The sequence below is a fragment of the Chionomys nivalis genome, chromosome 18 (assembly GCF_950005125.1).
Source record: "Chionomys nivalis chromosome 18, mChiNiv1.1, whole genome shotgun sequence".
Taxonomy (NCBI): domain Eukaryota; kingdom Metazoa; phylum Chordata; class Mammalia; order Rodentia; family Cricetidae; genus Chionomys; species Chionomys nivalis.
Genome location: NC_080103.1, coordinates 36,329,535 through 36,351,699, shown reverse-complemented (window position 1 = coordinate 36,351,699; position 22,165 = coordinate 36,329,535). Strand labels below are relative to the sequence as shown.

General features: G+C 36.1%; 1 protein-coding gene across 2 annotated transcripts in view; it reads right to left on the bottom strand.

The window, feature by feature from the left end:
• The window catches only part of Ndst4 (N-deacetylase and N-sulfotransferase 4), a 270,123-nt gene that overhangs the window by 90,324 nt on the left and 157,634 nt on the right, over window positions 1-22,165 (bottom strand). For both annotated transcript variants that reach the window (XM_057793295.1, XM_057793296.1), the window contains exons 5-6: window positions 21,948-22,133; window positions 20,062-20,190 (exon numbers count right to left, since the gene is read on the bottom strand). In XM_057793295.1, the coding sequence (XP_057649278.1) occupies window positions 20,062-20,190; window positions 21,948-22,133 (315 nt within the window). The remainder of the gene's footprint in view (window positions 1-20,061; window positions 20,191-21,947; window positions 22,134-22,165) is intronic.

The following is a 22,165-nucleotide window of genomic DNA, read 5'->3' as shown; positions in this document are numbered from 1 at the left end:
GTGGCTTTCAGCCCTTAGATATTTGTTTGTTGAGAGTTCTCTATTTAAGTCCGTATCCCATTTTTTTTTAAAAAAAATTGGATTATTTGTTCTTTTGATGTCAAGTTTCTTGGAGAACTCACATTTTAAGCCATGACAGGAAACAGAGAAGGTGAACTGAAAATAGCACAATACTTTTAAACCGTAAAGCCGGCCCCAGAGACATACTTCCTCTAATAAGACCACACTTCTTAAGCCTTTCTAAATAACTGCATTATTATATTACTGGATCAAAGGTTAAAATACCTAATACTATAATGGACATCTCATTTAAACCACCACAGCTCATAATTACAACCTCCTTACATTTGACAAAGATGCCAAAAACGTACAACAGACTAAAGATAGCATCTTCAACTAATATTGCTGGGGAAAATGGATATCCATATTAATTAGGTTTTTATTGCTGTGAAGAGACACCATCACTATGACAACTCTTATGAGGAAAAATTTAATTGAGGGGGCTCACTTACAGTTTCAGTGATTCAGTTCATTATCATCATGGTGTACAACATGGCAGCATGCAGGCAGACATGGTTCTGGATGAACAGTCGAGAGTCTTACATCTGGCAGGCAGCATGAAGTCGACTGAATGTCACACGCTCGGATGCTTGAGAAAAAGAAGTCTCAAAGTCTGCCCCCACAGTGACACACTTCCTCCAACAAGACCACGCCCACTCTAGCAAAGCCACAACTCCTAATAGTACCACTCTCTTTATGGGCCATTTTCTTTCAAACCACTGCAATATCTATTTGTACAATAAAGCTATCAGATACATATTAGTCAGCCTACACAAGATGGATCAAAGACCTCAATGTGAAACCTGAAATACAGAAATATATGCAGCACTCTACCAGAGAGAAGTATAGGAAAGAACTTTCTGAATAGGGCTCCATTTGTTTAAGAATCAATGCCAACAGTTATCAAGTGGTAAATCATAAAACTAAAAAGTTTTGCACACTGAAAGAAACAATCAATTGAATGGAAAGGAAGCCTACAATATTAGAGAGAATATTTACCATCTATCTGTTTGACAGAGGATTAATTAAAATAAAACCAATGCTGAAATTTCATCTTACCCCAGACAGAATGACCAAGATCAAGAAAACAGCTGGTAACAACTGTTGGAGGGGATGAAGGGAAAGGGTACTCTCGTTCATTGTCAATGGGATTGGGAATTGGTCTAACCACTCCAAAAATCAGTTTGGAAAATCATCGAAAAGCTATAATAAATCTACCACATTGTAGTGGATTAAAAGAGCCACCAGGGACTCATATTTTTTAATGCTTTGTCTCCTGTTGGTGGAACTGTTTTCGAGGGCTTAGGAGGAGGTGTGGGTTGTGGAGAAATTTTGTCAAAATCTCAACACTAGCTCAGTGTTTCTTTCTGTCTCTCTGCCTGCTGCCTGTGAATCAGAATATAAAACTCTCAGTTGCTGCTATAGTGACATGTCTTATTGATCCCTCAATGGCAATAATGGAACAACTCTGAAACATAAGAAAGCCTGCAATTAAATGCTTTATTTTATAATGGTGTCTCTTCACAGCAATAGAGCTGTCATTAAGATACATATGCCCCAGCTATATGACCTGTTTGTATATGTCAAAGGACTCAACCTCTATGGTTCAGATACTGTACACTCAGCCATGCTCATTATTGCTGTATTCATAATAGCTAGGGGATAGAAACTGCTTAAACATCTTTCAACAGACATGTAGAAAATGAAAATGTGATAAATACACACTATGGAATATTATTCAACAGTCAAGAAAAAGAAAATCAGGAAGTTTTCAGGCAAGTGGATAAACCTAGAAAACATTATATTGGGTGAGGTTACCCAGACTCAGAGAGACAAACATATGTGTTTTCTCTCATATGTGTTGACAATGTAACCTGAAATAGCCACAAAAGTCAGGATATTAAAAGTGGATAATGGTAGATAGTTGCTCTAGAAGGGGGCATAGCAAGATACAGGTTGTATGAAAGGGGAGATACAAAAATGGGGGTGCTTTAATTGGGAGGGGGGAGAAGGATAATACTTAGGAGAAGAATAGATAACATTAAGGATATTTGAAAACGTATGAAGTTATGTCAACTGTGTTAGTCAGCAGAATCCCAGTTACTTCCTAGAGGTTACTTCTCAAGGTCACAAAGATTTCATGGAAGAGTACAGAATGGTTTCCTTCAATGGTTCAACAATTTCCATGTTATTAGTGTTCTCCTTAGATTTCTTACCTCAACAAGAATATGGAATATGGAACCATTGTGGGGTACATGGTAATGGCATATAGGTAGAGTAATGAACTGAAAGAAGGGTTGAAAGATGAAGGACACATACATGCTTCACAGAGTGTTAAATGGTGTGAATTTAGAAAGGGGCTGAGTGACTGGGAAGATGTCAGGCAACTCAACAATATGAGTGACTTTGGAAGATGAAAATAAATCAGCTTTACAAACTCTTCAGAAGAAAATATTTGGGCTGGAGAGATGGCTCAGAGGTTAAGAGAATTGCCAGCTCTTCCAAAGGTCCTGAGTTCAATTCCCAGCAACTACATGGTGGCTCACAGTCATCTGTAATGTGGTCTGGTGCCCTCTTCTGGCCTGCAGGCATACACACAGACATGTATGCAAATATTGTATACATAATAAATAAATAAATATTTTTAAAAAAGAAGAAAGAAAATATTTCAAACAAGGTGACAAAATTCCGGGGAGCAGACTACCTTGGCATGTTTGGAAGACTGCAGGAAGTATAGGTGAGCTGATCCGAGTGTAGAAAATGAAGATTTAAAAGTAAAACTTGATGTCTGTAGACAAGAAAGTTGGGAGCCCAAGGTTTGGAATTTACACTTAATTCTAAGATTAAATTAGAAGCCCCTGAAATCTTGAGAAGGGTTATGATAGTGTTTTCTGTATCAAGCAATGCCAGCTCTATGTGATTAAAACGGGCATAGTTTTCTGTGCATGAATGTTGCAAAGATGGACAGAAAAGCTACTGTTTACTCATATTTTATAAAGTAGAGTTGAACACTTGATTTTGGACTTACTACTCAGTAGATGTATGCATAGCTTTGTTTTGTTGTTTTGTTTTTTGAGACTGGATTTTACACGGTTTTCTCTGTTGTGGTCCTAGTTGTCCTGGAATTCCCTCTGTAGACCAGACTGTCCTTCCACTTAAGAGTTCTGCCTGATTCTGCCTCCTGAGTGAGTGCCGGCTAGTATTAAAGGTGTGCACCTCCAGGCCCAGCCATCACAGTTTTCAAACCTGTGAAGACAAGTGACTAAACATTCAAGACTCATTTTATATAATTTTCAAGAAATGTTCAGTAAAAGATAGACTATAAACTGCCTCAAATTGGCAGCAATGTGATGTATTTAAATATCCTTTTTATTTTTCTAAATTCCATAATTCCTTAAATGTGCGTATGAGTCCAATATATCACCTGTGAAGAAAGCACTGTCATGAAGATTTGATTGCTGCAGCAAATTGTTTAAGTGGACTACGGAATGGACTTCTGAAAAGAAATTGTAAGGGGATGGCAATTTCAACAGCACATCTTTTATTCACATTTGATTTGAGTGTGTACCTGTGTGTGAAAGAGAATTTAAGTGGCTATAATAATAACAGCTGCAAGAAGGAACAAGATTCTGTTACTTAGATTTTATATTTTGAAAAGAGCTATTGAATACTTTACATTGTGTTAAAAATGACAACTATAAATCAAAGAAATACCCCATGCTTGAAACCTTATCTTTAAGTGGTGTAAGTGAGTGATTTCCATGGTGTTAGAGGAGACTGGAGTTATCATGAACTTTCCATTTACAAGAACATGACCTTTCCCTTACTTCTAAATCTCTTGGTTGCCTCTCTGGCTTTAGTTAATGTTCTCACAGGGAGGTAATTGAACACTGAATGTTCTGTTAGGTGTGAAGTTCAATGAAGACAGATCTATAGGATCAATGGCTGTGGACAGTGAGGAGCATCTTATCGCTTGGCGAACAATGAACAGCATCCTTGCTCCTTGAAAAGGTAAAGAAATCTGAGAGAATGTTCTGATTGGTTTGAAGGCTTCGAGTTTCTCATTTATTTTAAACTCACCTCCATCTTTTAAATCATCTGGAAATATGGAATAATGGGTAAGTTCTTCATGGTTTTCTTGGTAATTTTTACATACGAAATTTATACGTTATATTAATTCTATTGACTGTTCATTTGTAAAAATTTTCGCAGCTGACAATGTTGAATACAACAGGATATCAACAAGCACACCTATTAATGTAAAAATTAAGAGACCTTAAAACTCAGAACACTAATAAGGAGAACAGAAAAACTTTCCAGAAACATCTGAGGTGTTTTGGTTCACAACAAAATCAAATGAAATCCACAGTCTTGACTGACCGAGCAAGCACTGCATTTGATGACCCAATTTGTTCACTGGAATGAAAAGTAATGATAGAAATTTTGTAATTTAAAAATAGCTCAGACAGCACAGTCAACTGACATTCCACCCAGTATGCTGTCAAAAGCAAAACATGTAATGAACTCAAACGGTTTATAATGGAGGAAGTCTTTATAGGCTGATTTATGTGTTGGAGCATGGAGAAAGAATTAAACAGCATTTAAAACTCAGAGTCACAGGCTTTCGGCACGTCTCAAATATCACTTTATGTTAAAAATGATTTATATTCCTACTGTTTCAAATGGGGATTTATATCCAAATTATCATCCTTTTTATGTACTCCAAAATATTTGCCTTTTCTCTGTAAAACAATAAAAACTATCGTATTCATTTTACATGCAGTAATATTTATGCACACGGATTTTGCATGACTTTTTTCAATACTTTGGAAAACACAATAAATAAGATTAAAAAGAGATTTTTTTGAAGTTGTATTAGTGAATTATGTAGAAATATCCCCTTATTTTACATCAGAAAAGGAACATCTTTCTAATTCCAAGTCTCTCTTTTGCCTTCCCTGTCCTTTCTTCTCTTTCTTTCCTTTCATTTTGTCTTCTCTCCTCTGTTTCCTTTCCCGTTTTTTTTTTCTTTTCTTGCCCATCTTTTAAAACAATGTAAACAACTCACGAGAGAAAGGACATTTTCTAGACAGACTCAATTACAATGCATATTTTTCATCACGTGAGGATGAATCAACATATTCAGTCTTCTGTACCGACATCACATGAGCTGGGGTATAACACTGTGCACTTGAAGGGGAGACTTAAGAAGCTAAATAGACCACTGTGAATCCTATTAGGCATACAGCTCTATTTGTGTGTAAAGAGGTGACTTTCTGATCAACCAGTGAAGGGACCCCAGGGACTAGAAAGAAGGACTCAGGATGCGATCTGAAGGAGAAGTATTGAGGTTAAGATGAGAACAAACTGTAGGGAGGGAAGGACACACACCACATGCTTCAGGAATGACAGATACTGAAACTTCTGATACAGAAGCCCTTAAACATTAAACACAAGTAAAATTACAATAATGATTTGATTCTTCTGCCTCTTTATTTAAATGGATTCCTTATCTTCGTCAGGATAATAGACCTCACACTGTCAACACATTATGCTGCGCATTCCATGACCTTATTTCAGGCGTCTACAGTTTTGTCTTGTATTTCTAATGCGGCACGTGATTTCCTAGGCTCCCATAATAGTTTACCATACCTAACTGAATGTGCCTTTTTCTTCTGAATGGAAACACTCTCACTTTCATATCTCCATGGCTCCTTCCAAGGAAGCTACCCTGTTATCTGATGAAACTGTTTTTGCTCTGTTCAGTTCTAATACCAGTTCCTCTGGAGAATGGTATCTTATATTCATTAAATTAAAAACGTACGTGAACATACACACAATAGAACCCTCACAGAATGAATACATCAAGCAAAAAGACTTAATACAATGATTGAGATGTAATCGTGAAGATTGGCAACCTAGAAAATTTAGGTGGCTGTAACCATTCATTATGAATTATGTAGCAAGTTTCTCATTATTTTAACCAATAATTTAAAAGGCAGTATTGGTTCAATTTCAAAAAAGAAAATAAAAATGGACTGAAACTAACCTTAGTGATAGACACAGATGGATATTAGATGATAAGTATTAGATGATAAAGTATTAGATATTTATAATAAAATTTCCTAATGGTTCCAGTCAGTTTAAGATTTACATAAATACCTCATTTTTCTGCCTCACCATTGATATATAATTATTGAAACAACAGGAAAATGATTTTACTTCCCTAAAATCATAAAACAGGAGTTAACAAAATGTTTTAGATGGAGATACTGTCTCTGCATTATCACTATAGTTGACACTAAGGAAAAGATGGAGGGAAGAAATCGATAGAAAAAATAAGGCAGAGAGAAACAAACCAGTATTCATGCTGACTGTATTTTGTTTTAAGAATTAAACTCTTGGACTGGAGAGATGGCTCAGAGGTTAAGAGCACTAGCTGTTCTTCCAGAGGTCCTGAGTTCAATTCCCAGCAACCACATGGTGGCTCACAACCATCTGTAATGAGATCTGGTGCCCTCTTCTGGCCTGCAGGCATGGAGGCTGAACACTGTGTACATAATAAATAAATAAATCTTTAAAAAAAAAAAGAATTAAACTCTTTCAATGTTGATTTTCTAGCTATTTTTCTCTGTGTGACAGTGGGTGTTTGTGGTTTACATGCATGCCGCTGTGTCTCTGTATGCAAAAGCCAGGGGAGGTATCAGGGTCTTCCTTGACTCTTCTCCATCTACTGCTTTGAGGCAGAATCTTTCCCTGAACCTGAACTTGGGTTTATCTGAGAGTCTGGCAGTCAGTTAACCCCAGTGATCCTTATCACACAGTACTCACATCACACAGTGTTGGGCTTTGTGCTGTGCACCAGTCCATTTCTGGCTTGGGAGTCGAATGCAGGCATCTGACCTCAGCTGATCATAGTTATGTATAAGTTATGTATGTGTTTAACATCTAAGCTGCTTCCCAAGTTATTTATTTATTTATTTATTTATTTATTTATTTATTTATTTATTTTGTTTGTTTGTTTGTTTGTTTGTTTTGTTTTTCGAGACAGGGTTTCTCTGTGGTTTTGGAGCCTGTCCTGGAACTAGCTCTTGTAGACCAGGCTGGTCTCGAACTCCCAGAGATCCACCTGCCTCTGCCTCCCGAGTGCTGGGATTAAAGGCATGCACCACCACCGCCTGGCTCCCAAGTTGTTTAAAACTAAATCCTAGTGTAATGAAACAAGACACTAACAGTATGCACATCATATATAACTTACAGAAAAAATAATAAAATCCAGGATGTTTAACTCTGTAGAAAGGTGAGAGCAAAGGAAGTTCACAGTTCTATGAATGTTTAACATCCTTTTCATTCTGCTAGCCTACTACGCACATGAGCACTGATGGGAGGGTGTTCTTGTTTCCATATTATCAATAAATATCAGAAATACTATGCGTGTTTTATCTATATGTTAAAAGTTTCAAAATAAGGGAGGAAAAAGAGGGTTGTGTTTGTTTCAGTGCTGTTTTTATCTTTTAACTAATGACACATAAGTGGGAGAATGTGCATTTTGCTGTTGAAAATTTATTTATGCTAAAAAGCTTTTCTACTACTTTCATTATGCAAGTTTGGAAAGCGAAATTACCCAGTTGCCATAGATGAAATAGGCTTTATCAATAAAATATTGTTGTTTTCATTTATTTCTCTATGAAAACAATATAGAAAGGAAAAAAACATAAATGTGAACTTATGGACTTGTTTAAAGTCTAGAATATAGAGGAATAGAAATTGCATTTTTCTCAGGATTGTGGCAACAGTAGCAATTGGAAAGATGCATGAATGTCTATACAAGAATGGCAACTTTTTTTTTTTTTGAATTGAGAAGACAGGATTCAAGACATTTTTTTTTTCTTTTGGGATAGCCTACTTTAAATTCCGTGTTACCAATTTATAAGTAAATTCTATTTTAGAAAATTAAAACATGCACTAATAAAAAATTGAGAAAAAGAGTGACGTTTGCCCACATTTTCCACCTCATTATACAATCTCTGATCTCGAGTTTCAGAGTGAACAGGAAGAATATTATCATCTATTGTAAGGCCAGGGATCTTAGCTGACTTCAGATTTTACAAAATCCCTGCTGTGAGTGTGAATCATTGTGGAAATGGTGATTCGTGTCCTTTTGTAAAGGTTAGTCCTGCAAACTTGAAGAGGGAAAAAAACCAGAGAAGGGGGAGGACGAAGGGGAAGTAGGTGATTGTAGGTCTCTCTGTGAGTGGAAATAGAATCTTCCACAATCTATACTCTCTGCGGGAGTCCATTCTTCTCACAGCTGGTGGCTATTCTCCTGGGCTGGAAGGCAGAGACCCAGAGCTCCCAAGAACTCTAATTGCTTCAAAGTCTCTGTCTAAAAAGAGGCAGATTCACTGCAATAGACAAGTTAGCAGTTAATTTCTGCACAAATAAATAAGGCGAGAATACCTGTAAATCCCAAAGCTCCTAGTAAGAAATACTAGTGTTATTTCATAAAGAGGAGCGCTTGGAATGGAGGCACTGGCCTCGCTCTGCATCAGATGCTTTGAGACTTTATGATGACAGAACAGATGTGCTCCCGGTGGTAAAGCCAAAGACTGGATATTTTACTTTCCTGAAAGGGCCTTGCTGTAGAATGAAAGCTAAAATTATCAAACATCTACCTTGATATTACAAGGGCCTTGATATCACACTTGAAATTATCAAACATATACAAAATTATCAAACATCTACCTAAGGGCTTTGATATCACATTTGAAATGTTGCCTCAGCGTACTTGTCGCCCAGAACAAGAAATGAATTTCTGTAAATAACTTGCTTATCTGGGTCTCTCTTGTTCATCAGTAAATAATACAAATTCTGAAACTTTGGCTCAGGCTATTTCCTGTTAACGTTTCTGAAAAGCCAGCATTAATCCCACACATAAATATGGTGCCTGCCAAGAAATTCTCCAAGCTCAGAGACTCATCATACTCACTCAGCCAGCCTAAGTGTTTGAAGGTGCAGCAACAGTGCATGGACAAGCTGAGAATGTCTTTAAAATTACTGTCCTAATTTAAATTAAACACTTCAACTGTTGTTATCTCCCTCCTTCCACCCATGCTGTATTTAAATTGTTTAAATATTAGTCATAATATCTCAGTTTCATCAATGTTACACTAGGTACAGAGAACAGAAATTAATTAATTACATCTGGATTATAATATGGTTGATGGATAATATAATCCAGAAATTTCTTCCTCTGTAGCTTTGCTACCTGTTTCTCTTTCCTGAAGATCTGCCTTCCTGAAGTCCCAGCTTGCTCTGACTCTAGGATATACTCTTATCTGTGCTGGGACATGAGCTGCTATGTATTTATAAACAGATGCTTCAAAAAGAAGCAACATCTGGACTGGAGCTGCAAGGGGTTGCACTTGCATTCTTACAGCCTTGACAATGGACTTATCCCAGAATGGGGTGCTAAAATGTTGCACATCAGAGTGTTGGGCTATTGCCTTATTCTTTCAAAAACTACTTAATGGTACTACTGTTTAGTAGGTATGCAGCAACCCTATAAGATTCGATCTTTATTCTTCGCTTTCTCCATAACCTCCTCTGATGCAGAAAGTTAAAAAAAAAAAAAATCATCTTATGAGCAGTCCTTTATTATCAATTCCATCCATGACTTTTCTAGTACTTACTGCCTACTCATCTCCAACTCAAAAGATATTCAAAGTCCTTCACAGACTTCCTGACTTAGCCATTTGTTTACATTTTTAATATCTCTTTTGATGCTTGTGTCCATTGGTAGCTCCCTTTTTAGTCCCCGTACTAAATCAGGCTATCCAGAACACTGCCAAGTATGCTACTTAGACTCAGTGGCATCTTCCTATGCTCGAAGATTTCAGCACCTGATACTTGTTCCAGGCAATGAAGCCCCATCCTAGTCTATGGCGTCAATTCTGAGCTCTGAAGGTATTAGCTGAGTTGTCATTTATTATCCCTTGGGTCTCCTAATCTACTTCCCTGTCCTGTAAAATTCCTTTTCTATTTCTTTATCCTTATGTAAACCAAAGTCTGGAATATAAAAATGTAATCCTGCGGCTCACACCTCCTAACTTGCAGGCCTTTCTCATGGCACTAAGAGGCATCCTTTTGAGACGCATTTGAGTTACTGGGGTGCCAGGATCTCTCACCTGGACAAATGAGTTTACATGGAAGGGGGTGGTAGGCCACACAGCCTCCCCATCCCTTCTCTAGGGATCAGAGCCTCCCTGTAGGCTTATATTGTGATGTACCCACATCCTCACAAAAATGTAAGAAGACATTTCCAATTTATGCCACCTGGGTTCTTTCTCCTCTCTTCAGAGGTTTTGCCCTGGTATTTTCTCTGGGGGCTTAGCCCTGACCTCTCATCAGTCTCCACTGTGCTGTGGTTTATCTGTCTGCAATGGAGTTAACAGATGTTCTAATAAAGTCTGTACCCCTAACCATCCCCCTCCATGTCCCTCCTGAACCTCCATGTAAAACCTTTTAGAAGTATTACTGCAGCTGTATTATATTCTACTGTCAATTTCAAGTGTAGCACTCTTTCAGGAATGCATTTACGGGTTTATCTGAACTTAACAAAAGGTCAGTAGACCTGGCACCAGTTAGTGAGCGTAGGCATAGTTTTGAACTTTGGAAGACACAGTAAATAACCTGTCTCCAGAATTTCCACTGTAAGAGTCCTGGATTTTCAAATGCATCCATCAAAACAAACAAACAAAAACAAACAAAAATCCCTACAAAGTCTTATTTTCATATTGTACTTTGTGTAGTACAAAATTAAAATGAGTAAGGGAAAAATTATATCCAATAGGGCATATTCATTTTAAGCTTTTTAGTTACTGATGACCCCATCTGAGAAGATCCCAGATCTTTCTCTTTTCTTTCTTTCATTTTAGAAAAAAACTATTGTCAGTTACTGCATATTTGATAGGGTAGTGTCTTTACTTGAATGATGGTGAGCTACCTGGGATAAGCCGTTTCACCTCAGACATGATTAAATTATATTTCTTCCTGTCTGAACAAAGATTATATTGAAAATACAAGAAGGATTCGGCACCAGGGAAATACATGTTAGTGTTTGACAAGTGTGGAACACTGCAGGAAAATATCAATATGTGATGAGGTCACGATAAGAATCTAAGACAAATAACAGGGAGCTATCTGAATGTTAAGTGGAAGGGAGCCTAGCTCTTCTTTTCAGCTGTCATTCAAATGGCACTCAGATAATATAGTTTTCAGTCCTGATACACATTTGACCAAAGCAAATTGGTACCCAAGGAAATCAGAACACACAATTCCTTGTGGTTTTCCAAAACCAAGTATCTAATTTTTACGATAATTAGATTTTAGCGTGAACCAATTGTTCAAATTTTTACTTTCTCTTTTATGGCAGATTAGAAATTAATGTCATATTTTTAAATGTTTAGAATTACAGAAACAGCAAAGTGGCGAGATATTCAGTGGTTAAAAGTATATACTTCTCAAGGAAAGGACATGACTTTAGTTCAGGTCTTCATATGCAGTGGTCCACAACTGCCTAGATCTCCAGTGACCTATTCTGACCTCTCTCTGTAGGTACCATTTGCACATAGACAAAAACATGTAGAGACAAACATACATACACTGAATTAAAAATAATAAAATTAAGCTTAAAATTATCACACCAACAAGATACATTTCTAAATGATAGCTTATGGATGATTAAAATAAAAGAAAACTGTTGTAAATACACAAAACCCAATAATACTATGGACGTTTGAACATAGAAAAGATACTACCCTAGTTTGGCGTAGAAAACACAAATGTGAGTATGTTGGATGCAGGGTGAAAAATACGTTGTTTCTCTAAGGAGAGCTCATTCCTTTTAGATTTCACAGTAGTTATAGAAGTTAGATGATAGAAAATAAAGAATTTTTCAAGTAATTTAATCTAGTTCCCTTCCTTTAGGCACATGAATTCCCAAGATGATGAGAGAACTATGTATTTTCTTATTGTATTTTTTTTTTTTTTTTTTTGGTTTAACGCACACTAGAGAGAGGGATACTGGTACTGTTGTTTGTGGACTTTTGTAAGTTCTAATTAGTCTTTTAGATTCTAACACACACACACATATATAATTTCAGAAAGTTCTGGTAAAAATTCGAAATTCCTGGTTCTTTCACGTCTGCAAATAATGTTTGTCAAGGAAAAAAGTGGTGGAAGGTAAGATTCCACTTTTCTAGTATCTACCAGTAAATATCACCAAGCTTTATTTTTCTATTCTTATGTATGTTGATTATAAATTGTATTTTTTTCTAAATGTAAAAATCATACAAAGAAACCAGGAAGTGGTGGCACACACCAGCACTCTTGAGGCAGAAGCAGGTGGATCTCTGAGTTCAAGGCCAATGTGCTCTACAGAGTGAGTTCCAGGACAGCCAGAGCTACACAGAGAAACCCTGTTTAAAAACACAAACAAAAAAATCACACAAAGATTCCCATATTTAAGACTGACCTGTAATGTTTCAGTGAAACTCATATTATATTCTCTATGTTTTGATATGAAAATATTTATGTAAAAAATCTATTTGCTTGAGAACACAGAAATCACAGATTAATGATATTTCAGGAAATAAGAGAAGTGCTTGTTTCCTTAATCTTACAAATAGTCTGTTAAAGGAAAATCAGTTCCATAGAGTTTAGTATGTCAGCAAGGACCTACAGCTACCATGTACAATGTTCACAGTTACACAAGGCTGAGATCATACCAATAGCTTCTTTGATAATTAGAGTTGACATTATTCCTTATTAGATTTTACCTTGCTAAATTTTGTGGATTTATTCTATTGCAAAGAAGATTTGATGTCAATATTATCATCTGGTACATTGACTTTCACCATCAGCTTGTGTCTTGCAAACAAAAAAAAATATCCTAAAAATTTGTTTTAATTCTTCCATTGGGATCAGATATGGTTCTGCAACAGAACCATCTGGTCCTGGGATACTTTTAGTTGGGATATTTTTGTTATTACTTCTGTTTCATTATTTCATTAGTTTTTTTTGTGGAATTATTTAAATTATTTACTTCGTTTAGTAGGTCATAATTATCTAGAAATTCATATCTTTCTTTTAGAACTTTAGTGTGCAATTTAAAAATATCTCTCCATACGTCTCTGAATGCCTTCGATATCTGCTGTACTGTTTCCTTTTCATGATTGCTTTAATTAATTTGGATTCTATCTCCTTTTTGGTTAATTTGGGTAAATATTTGTCAATCTTGTTAATCTTTTCATGGAACCAACTTTTCATTTCATTGAGTTTTCTTGTGATTTTTGTTTCTATCTCATTGATTTCAACTCTAATTTTTATCGTCTCTTTTGATTTTGTAATTCTTTTATTTTTGATTTTATATTGTAACAACATCATCGCTCTCTTCCTGTTTTGTCCTCCAAATCTCACATACCCCCTCCTTGTTTGCTTTCAAATTCATGGCCTCTTTTTTCATTAATTGTTGTTGCATGCATATATGTATATATTTTTAAATATAACCTCCTCAGTCTATATAATGCTATTTGTGTATATGTTTCAAGGGTAGATCATTCAGTATTGGGTAGCTTATTAATGTGCTCTTCTCTGGGGAAGACAATTATACTGACTCTCACCATTTCCTAGTTTCCTCCACTCAAAATGCAGAGTTGGGGAATCCAGTCTCAATGAACAAATCTACAAAACAACCTAAGTACCTAAAGCTCAGGGAATATTGAAGAAGAGGGGGCAGAAAGACTGTAAAAGTTTAGAGGGTCAGAGTGGTTGCTGTAAGATGGTGTCTCCCAGGAATATGAAAACCTATGCTTATAGTTTTGCTAATATGACTGCCTGAGCATGAGATGAACAAAGACAACAATAGGTAGTATGCCAAAGTGAATCTGGCTGGTCAGGGGCAAACCTGCAACACCTAACTCTAAAAAAAAAATCTACAGCCCTAACTTTTATAGTCTCTACCTGAATATTCATTTGCTGTTTGTTTTTATTTTTCCAAGGACTTTGGGTACAACATTTAATTTACTAGTATGAGCTCTCTCCAGTTTTTCATGTTGGCACATAGTGCTGTAAACCCAAAGAGAGAACATTTCATTGTACCTCAGGGGCTTTGGTGTGCTGTGATTTTACTTTTATTCAATGCTCGAGGAATTTTCTAATTTCTTTCTTGGTTTCTCCTTTGACTAAATTATATACAACAGTAGGCCTTTTGGTTTCCCACGAGTCTGTGTACTTTCTGTCATTCTTATTTTTGTTGATATGTAGCTTTATTCCTTTGTGGTCTGATAATATGCAGGATACTATTTCAATTTTAATAAATTTGTTTAGACTGCTTTGTGTCCTACTGTTTGGCCAATTTTGGAGAAAGTTTCATAGGTTGTAGAGAAGAAAGTACATTCTTTATTGTTCAAATGAAATGTTCTATAGTTGACTGTTAGATCCATTTGATTTATGATGTCATTTAGTTTCGGAGTTTCTCTATTTAGTTTTTGACTGGATGACCTCTCTACTGATCAGAGTGAAGTATTGAAGTCACCCAGCATTGCTGTATTGGGTCAGGCTGTCTGTAGCATGTTTCTCTACCAAATTGAAAGGCATCTTCTTAGATTGCTACTTCTGTATACTGTGCAGATTGTCAGCAACACTGCTCTTTAAGACATTCTTCTGGTCCACTTTTTGACCAATCTAGACTTCGTAGTACAATAATAGGATACTCTGTTCTATCTGCACTAGTTTCTTCTCTTTTTGCTTCCCATGTGCTAATCTAACTCTTTTAACTAAATATTCTATTTTGAATTCACCATCCATTCCAGTGCTAAAAGCAAGCACAGTGTGTTGTTAGATACAAGGAAAATTCTGAAGCTCTCCCTCTCCTCTGTTCTTTCCCGGTGAAATCGAAACACATTTGCATGTTGATGATGAGTTGTTTAAGTGTGTTTTACAGTGATGAAGATAGTTTTCTTGGTTAACTACTACTATAGATGGATTATTAGACACTGAATTATCTTCTCTTTTAAAAGAAGTCATTTACATATCAGAATCATGCTTTATAAATAGTATTAGATTCAATATTGAAAACTAGATGTATTAGACATTCAATAAGACTAGTAATTAGACATTCAATAAATGTTAGCAGCCATCAAACGTGGGAAGGATGTACAGAAGGGGCAGCAGCATTCAGTGTGTTGATGACAGAATGCCTTTAAAGAGGTCAGAGCAGGTATGGGTCAAGAATGGAACCAAAAAATAGGAACAAAGGTAAATGGACCTGAGCATCTACTGAGAATACATTTTCAATGACAATAGGTGAAATGCAAAAGTTTCTCTTTTGATTTTCACTGACACTTTGTGTGTGGACTATTCCTTTACACTGTGTGGATGTATGCCACTGTGATTAGTTTAATAAAGAAGCTGACTGGTCAATAGTTAGACAGGTAGAAGTTAGGCAGGATTGGCAAGAAAATGAAAGCATGAAGAAAAAGAAGGAGTCTCAAGAGTCATGAGGAGATGGAGAGGAAGCGGAGACGAATTTGCCTGACTAAGGAGAAGTTCTGAGCCATATTGCCAGAGTGTAGGGAAGAAATATGGTAATTTAAAATGTAATATTAGCTTGTAACAGGCCTGAGCCATTGGCAGAACATTTATAATTAATATAAATCTCTGTATGGTTATTTGGGAACTGGTTGGCAGGAGAGAAAGTCTGCCTATGCATGTATAATCTTAATTTTTATATAATTTTTCTTGTTTTTTTTTTTTTTTTTTTTTTGTCTTTTGATTTTTTGTTTTCTGAGACAGGGTTTCTCTATAGTTTTGGTGCCTGTCATGGAACTAGTTTTTGTAGACCAGGCTGGCCTTGAACTCACAGAGGCCTGCCTGCCTCACTCCCCCAAGTGCTTGATTAAAGGCGTGTGCCACCACTGCCTGGCTCATAGTTATTTTTATAATTCCAGGTGAGTTAAAAAAAATAAAGATTCTTGCTAAAGAGTATGTAGCCTTTAATTTTATGTTTCATGTTCTGTGTGAGTCCAGCATGTCAATCCAACAGTCTTCTTTGCATTGCTGTAAGTAAACATGCACCTTCAGTGGATGAAATTTAATATCCAGTTAACTCACTTCTATTCCAATTTAATTCACTATTCTTATTAAACTTACAAGTTATGTTATGATTTTCATACAGACAGGTTTGTTTACATTTGATTTTTTTGTGACTTTAAAATATTATATATAAACAACCTAACAAAAAGCCATTTCAAATATAGCTGATGCTTCCTTCTAGTTTTATTCAAAGCATACACCTCTTGTTCTGTGCATGAAATTCTCTTAAATTAAGCAAGGTGGTTATAGCATAAATCCCATTATCTCTTACGTTCCATGTGCAATGAGATGTAAATGAGGACATGCTTCTCTGAGACCTCAGAAATGAAATCATTATGGGAGAAAAATCAGAGCTTAAATAACCCAAACATCTCATGGTGATATAGTCCCATACAGCTATGATTCTGCACATATATTTATTAAAAACTGATAGCTAAAAGGATACAAGTAAGAAAAATGAGCTACCTTCTATATTTCATGTCAAATAAAGTTAATAAATAATTAAGTTTTGGGTTATCTAAATGTATGATTATAGCCCACCAATATACATTTTCAATTTAGTCTTCCACATGTGGATACTTTTAGAGATTTTAAGTGTGTCTACTGATATAGTAACCAGGAAATATATTATCAGAGCTAAACATGTACTGCTGATTAAATTGCAAATGTCAAATTTTGGTTACAGAACAATATAACAGTAGTACATTTTGAGAATTTGACAAACATTAAGATAACAACTGACAATAATATTATATGTGTATATTCATATATTATATATGCACATACTTAGCAAAATTGGATTTTCTTGCTAAGCATCATAAAGAATCATACTACTTGGGGGATGAAGTCTACCCTCTCTTTAGTATGCCTAGAATTTACCAAGTAGTCTTGAGACAGATTGTAAAGAAATTCTGAAAGGGAAGATGGTAACACTGAATGTCAAATGAAGTGTAGAGAAAATTGTCAAATAAACACCTGGCTTCACATCTCAAAGAATTAGGAAAGAAGATAACACTAAGCTCAAAGGTATCATAAAAGAGGACAAAGCAATGATAAGAGCAGAAGTAAATTGTGTAGAGACTATAAAAATAACAGAAATCTAATCAATGCCCTAAGAGTTTTGATTTGTACAAATTTATACAAGTTGACAGAGTAGAAAAAGGAAAGATTTAGATAATGAAATCAGAAATGAAAGAAGAGACATTATATATACTTCAGAAATACAAAGGATTGTGAGGGCACTAGAGGTATCACATACCAACAAATCAATGTACAAAACAGAATTTTCTAGAAATATAAATCTAATTATAGTCATAAAGAGAAAAATTAAGCCAGTAATTAAAAGTCTCTTAATATGGACTGAAGAGCTGGTTCAGCGGTTAACAGCACTGGTTACACTTTCAGAGGATCTGTGTTCAGTTTCCAGAACCACAAGGTGGTTTATAATCATCCATAGCTCTGGTTCCAGTAAAGCCTATGCCATTTTCTGATATCCAGGGCCTCCAGGGATGTACTTGGTACACATACATAGACCCAGGCAAAAGACTCATACACATAAAATAAATAAATAGTAGATACTTAGTCAACTACTCAGTGTTTGTAAAGTCACAGATACTGGTGGAGAATGTAAAACACTATTTTACTAAACCATCACAATCCCAAATATCAATCTCAACATCTGCCCTTCTATCCACAGGTAACTGTAGTCTTCACTCCTCATCAAGGAATCTCCTTTTGGGAACATACACTACTTCAGAAACCACAGTACAAAGTTGAGGAGTCCAGGTCCAACTGATGGATGCATCTACAAAACACTCCTGCACCTAAGGCTCAGGGAAAATTTCTGAAGAAGGGGCAGCATGATTAAAAAAGCCAGAGAATCAAAAAGTTTGCCATGAGATGTGTCTCATAAGTTACTGCCCAAACATGATCTGAACAAGGACATTAGCAATAGGCTCATCAAAACGGATGAGGAAAGACCATGAGGCCTCAGCCCTACACAAAAATCTACAGGCAAATGGGTGCTGCGAGTGGGAGAAAGTTCAGGGAAGAAACTACCAACTGTTTATCCAGTACCAAATGGTCAGCCCTGAAAACATTCATACATGTAAGCATACAGACTGAGCAGGTTATATATACTTAGAAATAAACATTTATATGCACATATGAATGTGATAAGAATGAAAGAAAAGTGGCCAAGAGTCTGAAAGAGAGCAAGAAGGGCATGGAAGGATCTGGAGGGAGAAAAGGGAAGAAGAATGATGTAATTACACTATAATTTCAAAAGAAAAAATATTCTCAACTCAAAGGAACTCAGGACTTTCTGATTTCACTGATGAACAAACAAATATTAAGTGCATTAATATTACTTTGTCTCAAATTCTTCCAAAAAGTTGAAGAGGAAGTAAGAAATAAAATTCCAAACCCCTGCTAATGAAGCAGGCATTACCCTATTAGTAAATACAAAGAACAACACTTCAACCAACAACAACAACAACATTACTTTTCAATATCCTTTATAAATATGGGCTTAAAACCCCTCGGGATGTTATAACCTAAATAGCCTTTAAACCCAACCTGCCCAAGGATGAGATAACATTCTGGGATTATGGGAGTTGTAGTTTTTCATTAATAACAACAAAGCCTCATTGGATAGTATGGTATTTTTTGGGTTTGGTTCATATGAGACCCCCACAACATGTGTCTCTGTCACCTGGAAACTTTCCAGGTGATTGGCCTGATCAAATTCCACATTAGTCAGTCTTTAACATTTTAATGAAAGCTCTAATTTGAACAAAATGGTGGAACTGGTTGCTCTCTGGTGAATCTTAGAAATAAGAGGGGTAGAAGATAATAGACAAGCCAAATAAAAAATTTCTTCATCATGCTCAGAGAATTTACCCCAAGGATGCAGCACTGGTGCAGAATCGGAAAATCACTGAATGCTATATGTTAAAAACTGGATGAAGAATAAAAGTAATCTAATCATCTAATTGTGTGCAAAAGAAGAAGCCTTTTAGGAAAAGCCATCATCTTTTCATGATAATAACTCTTCAAAAATTAGGGATAAATTAAAAAATATGCCAACACAATAAAGCAATAAGCCGATAGTCAAAATCATATTCACTGTGAAAAATTCCCAAGAAATCAGATTGTATCAAGGAAAGGATTTTAAATGTAGATTTTAATTACATTTCAGTAAAAATATTTTGCTGATAAAGAATAAGGTCATGAGTTGGGTGTGGTATCATACACTTTTAATCCTAGCACTCTGGAGGCAGAAGCAGGGGGAATCTTTGTGGGTTCAAGTTCCACTTGGTTTACAAAACAAATTCTTGCTAGCCACGAAACCCAGTGAGAACCTGAGGCATGATTAATAAAACTGAGAGAGAGAGAGAGAGAGAGAGAGAGAGAGAGAGAGAGAGAGAGAGATTGGGGTTCAACCTGAAGGTCTGAAAAGTAAAGCATCCAGCCACTGGCTCTTACCTCTACCTCAGTCAGAAAATGGCGATCCTGCCTCCAGGAATCTCAGAATGATACTGTGCCTGAGAGCTGTTGCCTCTCATTTTATAATCCTCTCTAGTGCTGGGATTAAACACATGTACCACCCGGTTTCTAAGACAACTAGTGTAGCTACAGGAATTAAAGGTGTGTATTACCACTACCTGGTCTGTAAGGCTCACCAGTATGACTGTTTTACTCTCTGATCTTCAGGCAAGCTTTATTTATTAAAATAGAAGTGAAATGCCTGTTTGAAAAAAAAAAGTCCTCATGATTTAGATTTTAAAATGCGACTTATTTTGACAATACTGATGCCACTATAAAATGTACAAGTAGAACACATACTGGGTTTAGCAGGATTGTGAGGAAAAGTTCACCTCCCTTGATACTTTTATCCAATTCTTGGGGTCCTCCTGGATACTCCTTGTAGAAAATAGTGTGTGTGAACAGCCCACAGGTCTGTCGAGGGAGGACCTGATGACAAAGAGGGAAAGGCAACACATTGGTAAGATTTAGCTAGGAACTGTTAGCACTCCTATAATTTCACAGTCAGCAAAGAGTTCCTGGTGTCTTACTGTAACCAAGGGTTTATGTTGATTTAATTTTGTAAATGTCAGTGTAGTAACTGAATCAAAGAACACAATTTGGAATTTAGAATATGTACACAGTTAATTTAGTTCTATAAACCTAAACTACTGCCTGACTTAGGTTAAGGAATAAAAAAATATCTTAGACTTCATTTGATTCAGACAGCTACCAATGTTATTCTTCTGATCTAATTAAGCCCCTCATCTCCTTCTGACAGTCTTGCAGAATATGCAGGGTTAGGGATTCAAAGTCAATTTTTCTGACCATCTCTGCCTTGTTTTGTCTGTATGCTGCCCTGACTTTAAAGTTCTCACTAGTAGTTGAACTATTTAATGACTGTTTCTGCAATATTTTTGTGTTGAATTTGCTTTAGCTCTGGATGTTCAACAGACAAAACAAATAAGCAAATCGACTCTAAATCAATTTTGAATAATAAAGTATTTATAGTCTAATAGAAAATGCACCCAATTACACAAGAAAGCTATGATGGCATTTATTCTTCATTTAACTTTCATAGTTAAATTCAAGGTAAATGAAAGTATGTAGTCTTGGCTAAAAGAATGATTTCCTTTGTGACATGTTGGGTGATCACACAATGAAAGACTCTTGATACTTTCTCTGATTTTAAATGTATGTGAATAATTATTTTTATATTTCCTGATTTCTGTAGACTTCAACTGCACTGTATACAGTATCAATGATTTTAGGTATCATTCTTTGTTCTTTGGTGCACTGGTGCTATATTCTAACAATGAGATGATTAAAGCCCTGTGATAAAATGAGTTCCAACTCTGGGTAGCTATATATTCCTGTCTCTTCTTTTTACATGGAGATTAGATGTAAGAATAGACAGACCTAGTCACAATATGAACGATACTGTGGGTTAGTATCAATACTAAACAGAAAGAAAGTTGTTAACTAATGCTGTGGTCTTGAGAGTTAATGGTGGTAACAATTTCAAAGATACTGAAACTGGATAAAACTGACTTTATTAGAGCTATGGGAATGGTGTCCCCCTTTCCCCCAATGAATACGTTAAACTTCCAGCTCAAATTCATGTGATTTTACTCTCATTTATCACAATGGAGATATCATTCTTAAGCTTGAGTATTTTTTTTTTTAGCTAATACACATGGAAAGGAAGTACATACCACTTTTCCCTTCAATTTGCAAGAAAAAGAAAAGGAAAATAAACAGCACCCTAAGTTACTCTGAATGCCTGAAAGTCAAAATATGCTTGACAGAAAGATTTAGCTTTCAAGTGGTATTGTTCCCTTTTCACTGTTAGTACTGAAGTGATTGGAGAGTTGTTGTTTTCTTGATCCATAGAGCAGCAGCCTTCCTTTAACTCTTTGTAAAATCATGCAAACAAGCAGTACTGAAGAATTCCTCAGGAGAAGCAAAGGAGGCCCAGATCAGTTTTCAATTTGAAAATATTAATAGATAATCTATGCAAAACTCATTCCCATTATTTCCAGATTGTTATACACTCAGTAAAATTACTCCACACCATAGGAAATAATCCTGTTGTCAAATAGAATGGTTGAGTAAAAGAAGTTCTGTGCTCCGTTATCAGATAGAATGGTGATCCCTTCCCTTTAACACAGGTATCAAGGCCTTTTAGACACAGAGTATGCACTCACCATGATGCTATTGTGAATGAAGCCCTTCCGGTATCTTGCAGGTTTCAGATGTGGATACTCTTCAGTGCTGGTGACCTGAATACCCCAGACCTTCTTCCATGCTGCATACAGCTGAATATGAACTGGGTAGACCCCTGAGTGATGCGGGGCCACTGCGTAGCCCAGGTTGGTCGGTATTCCATGTTCCTAAAAGAAAAGAACACCATCATGGAGTGGGG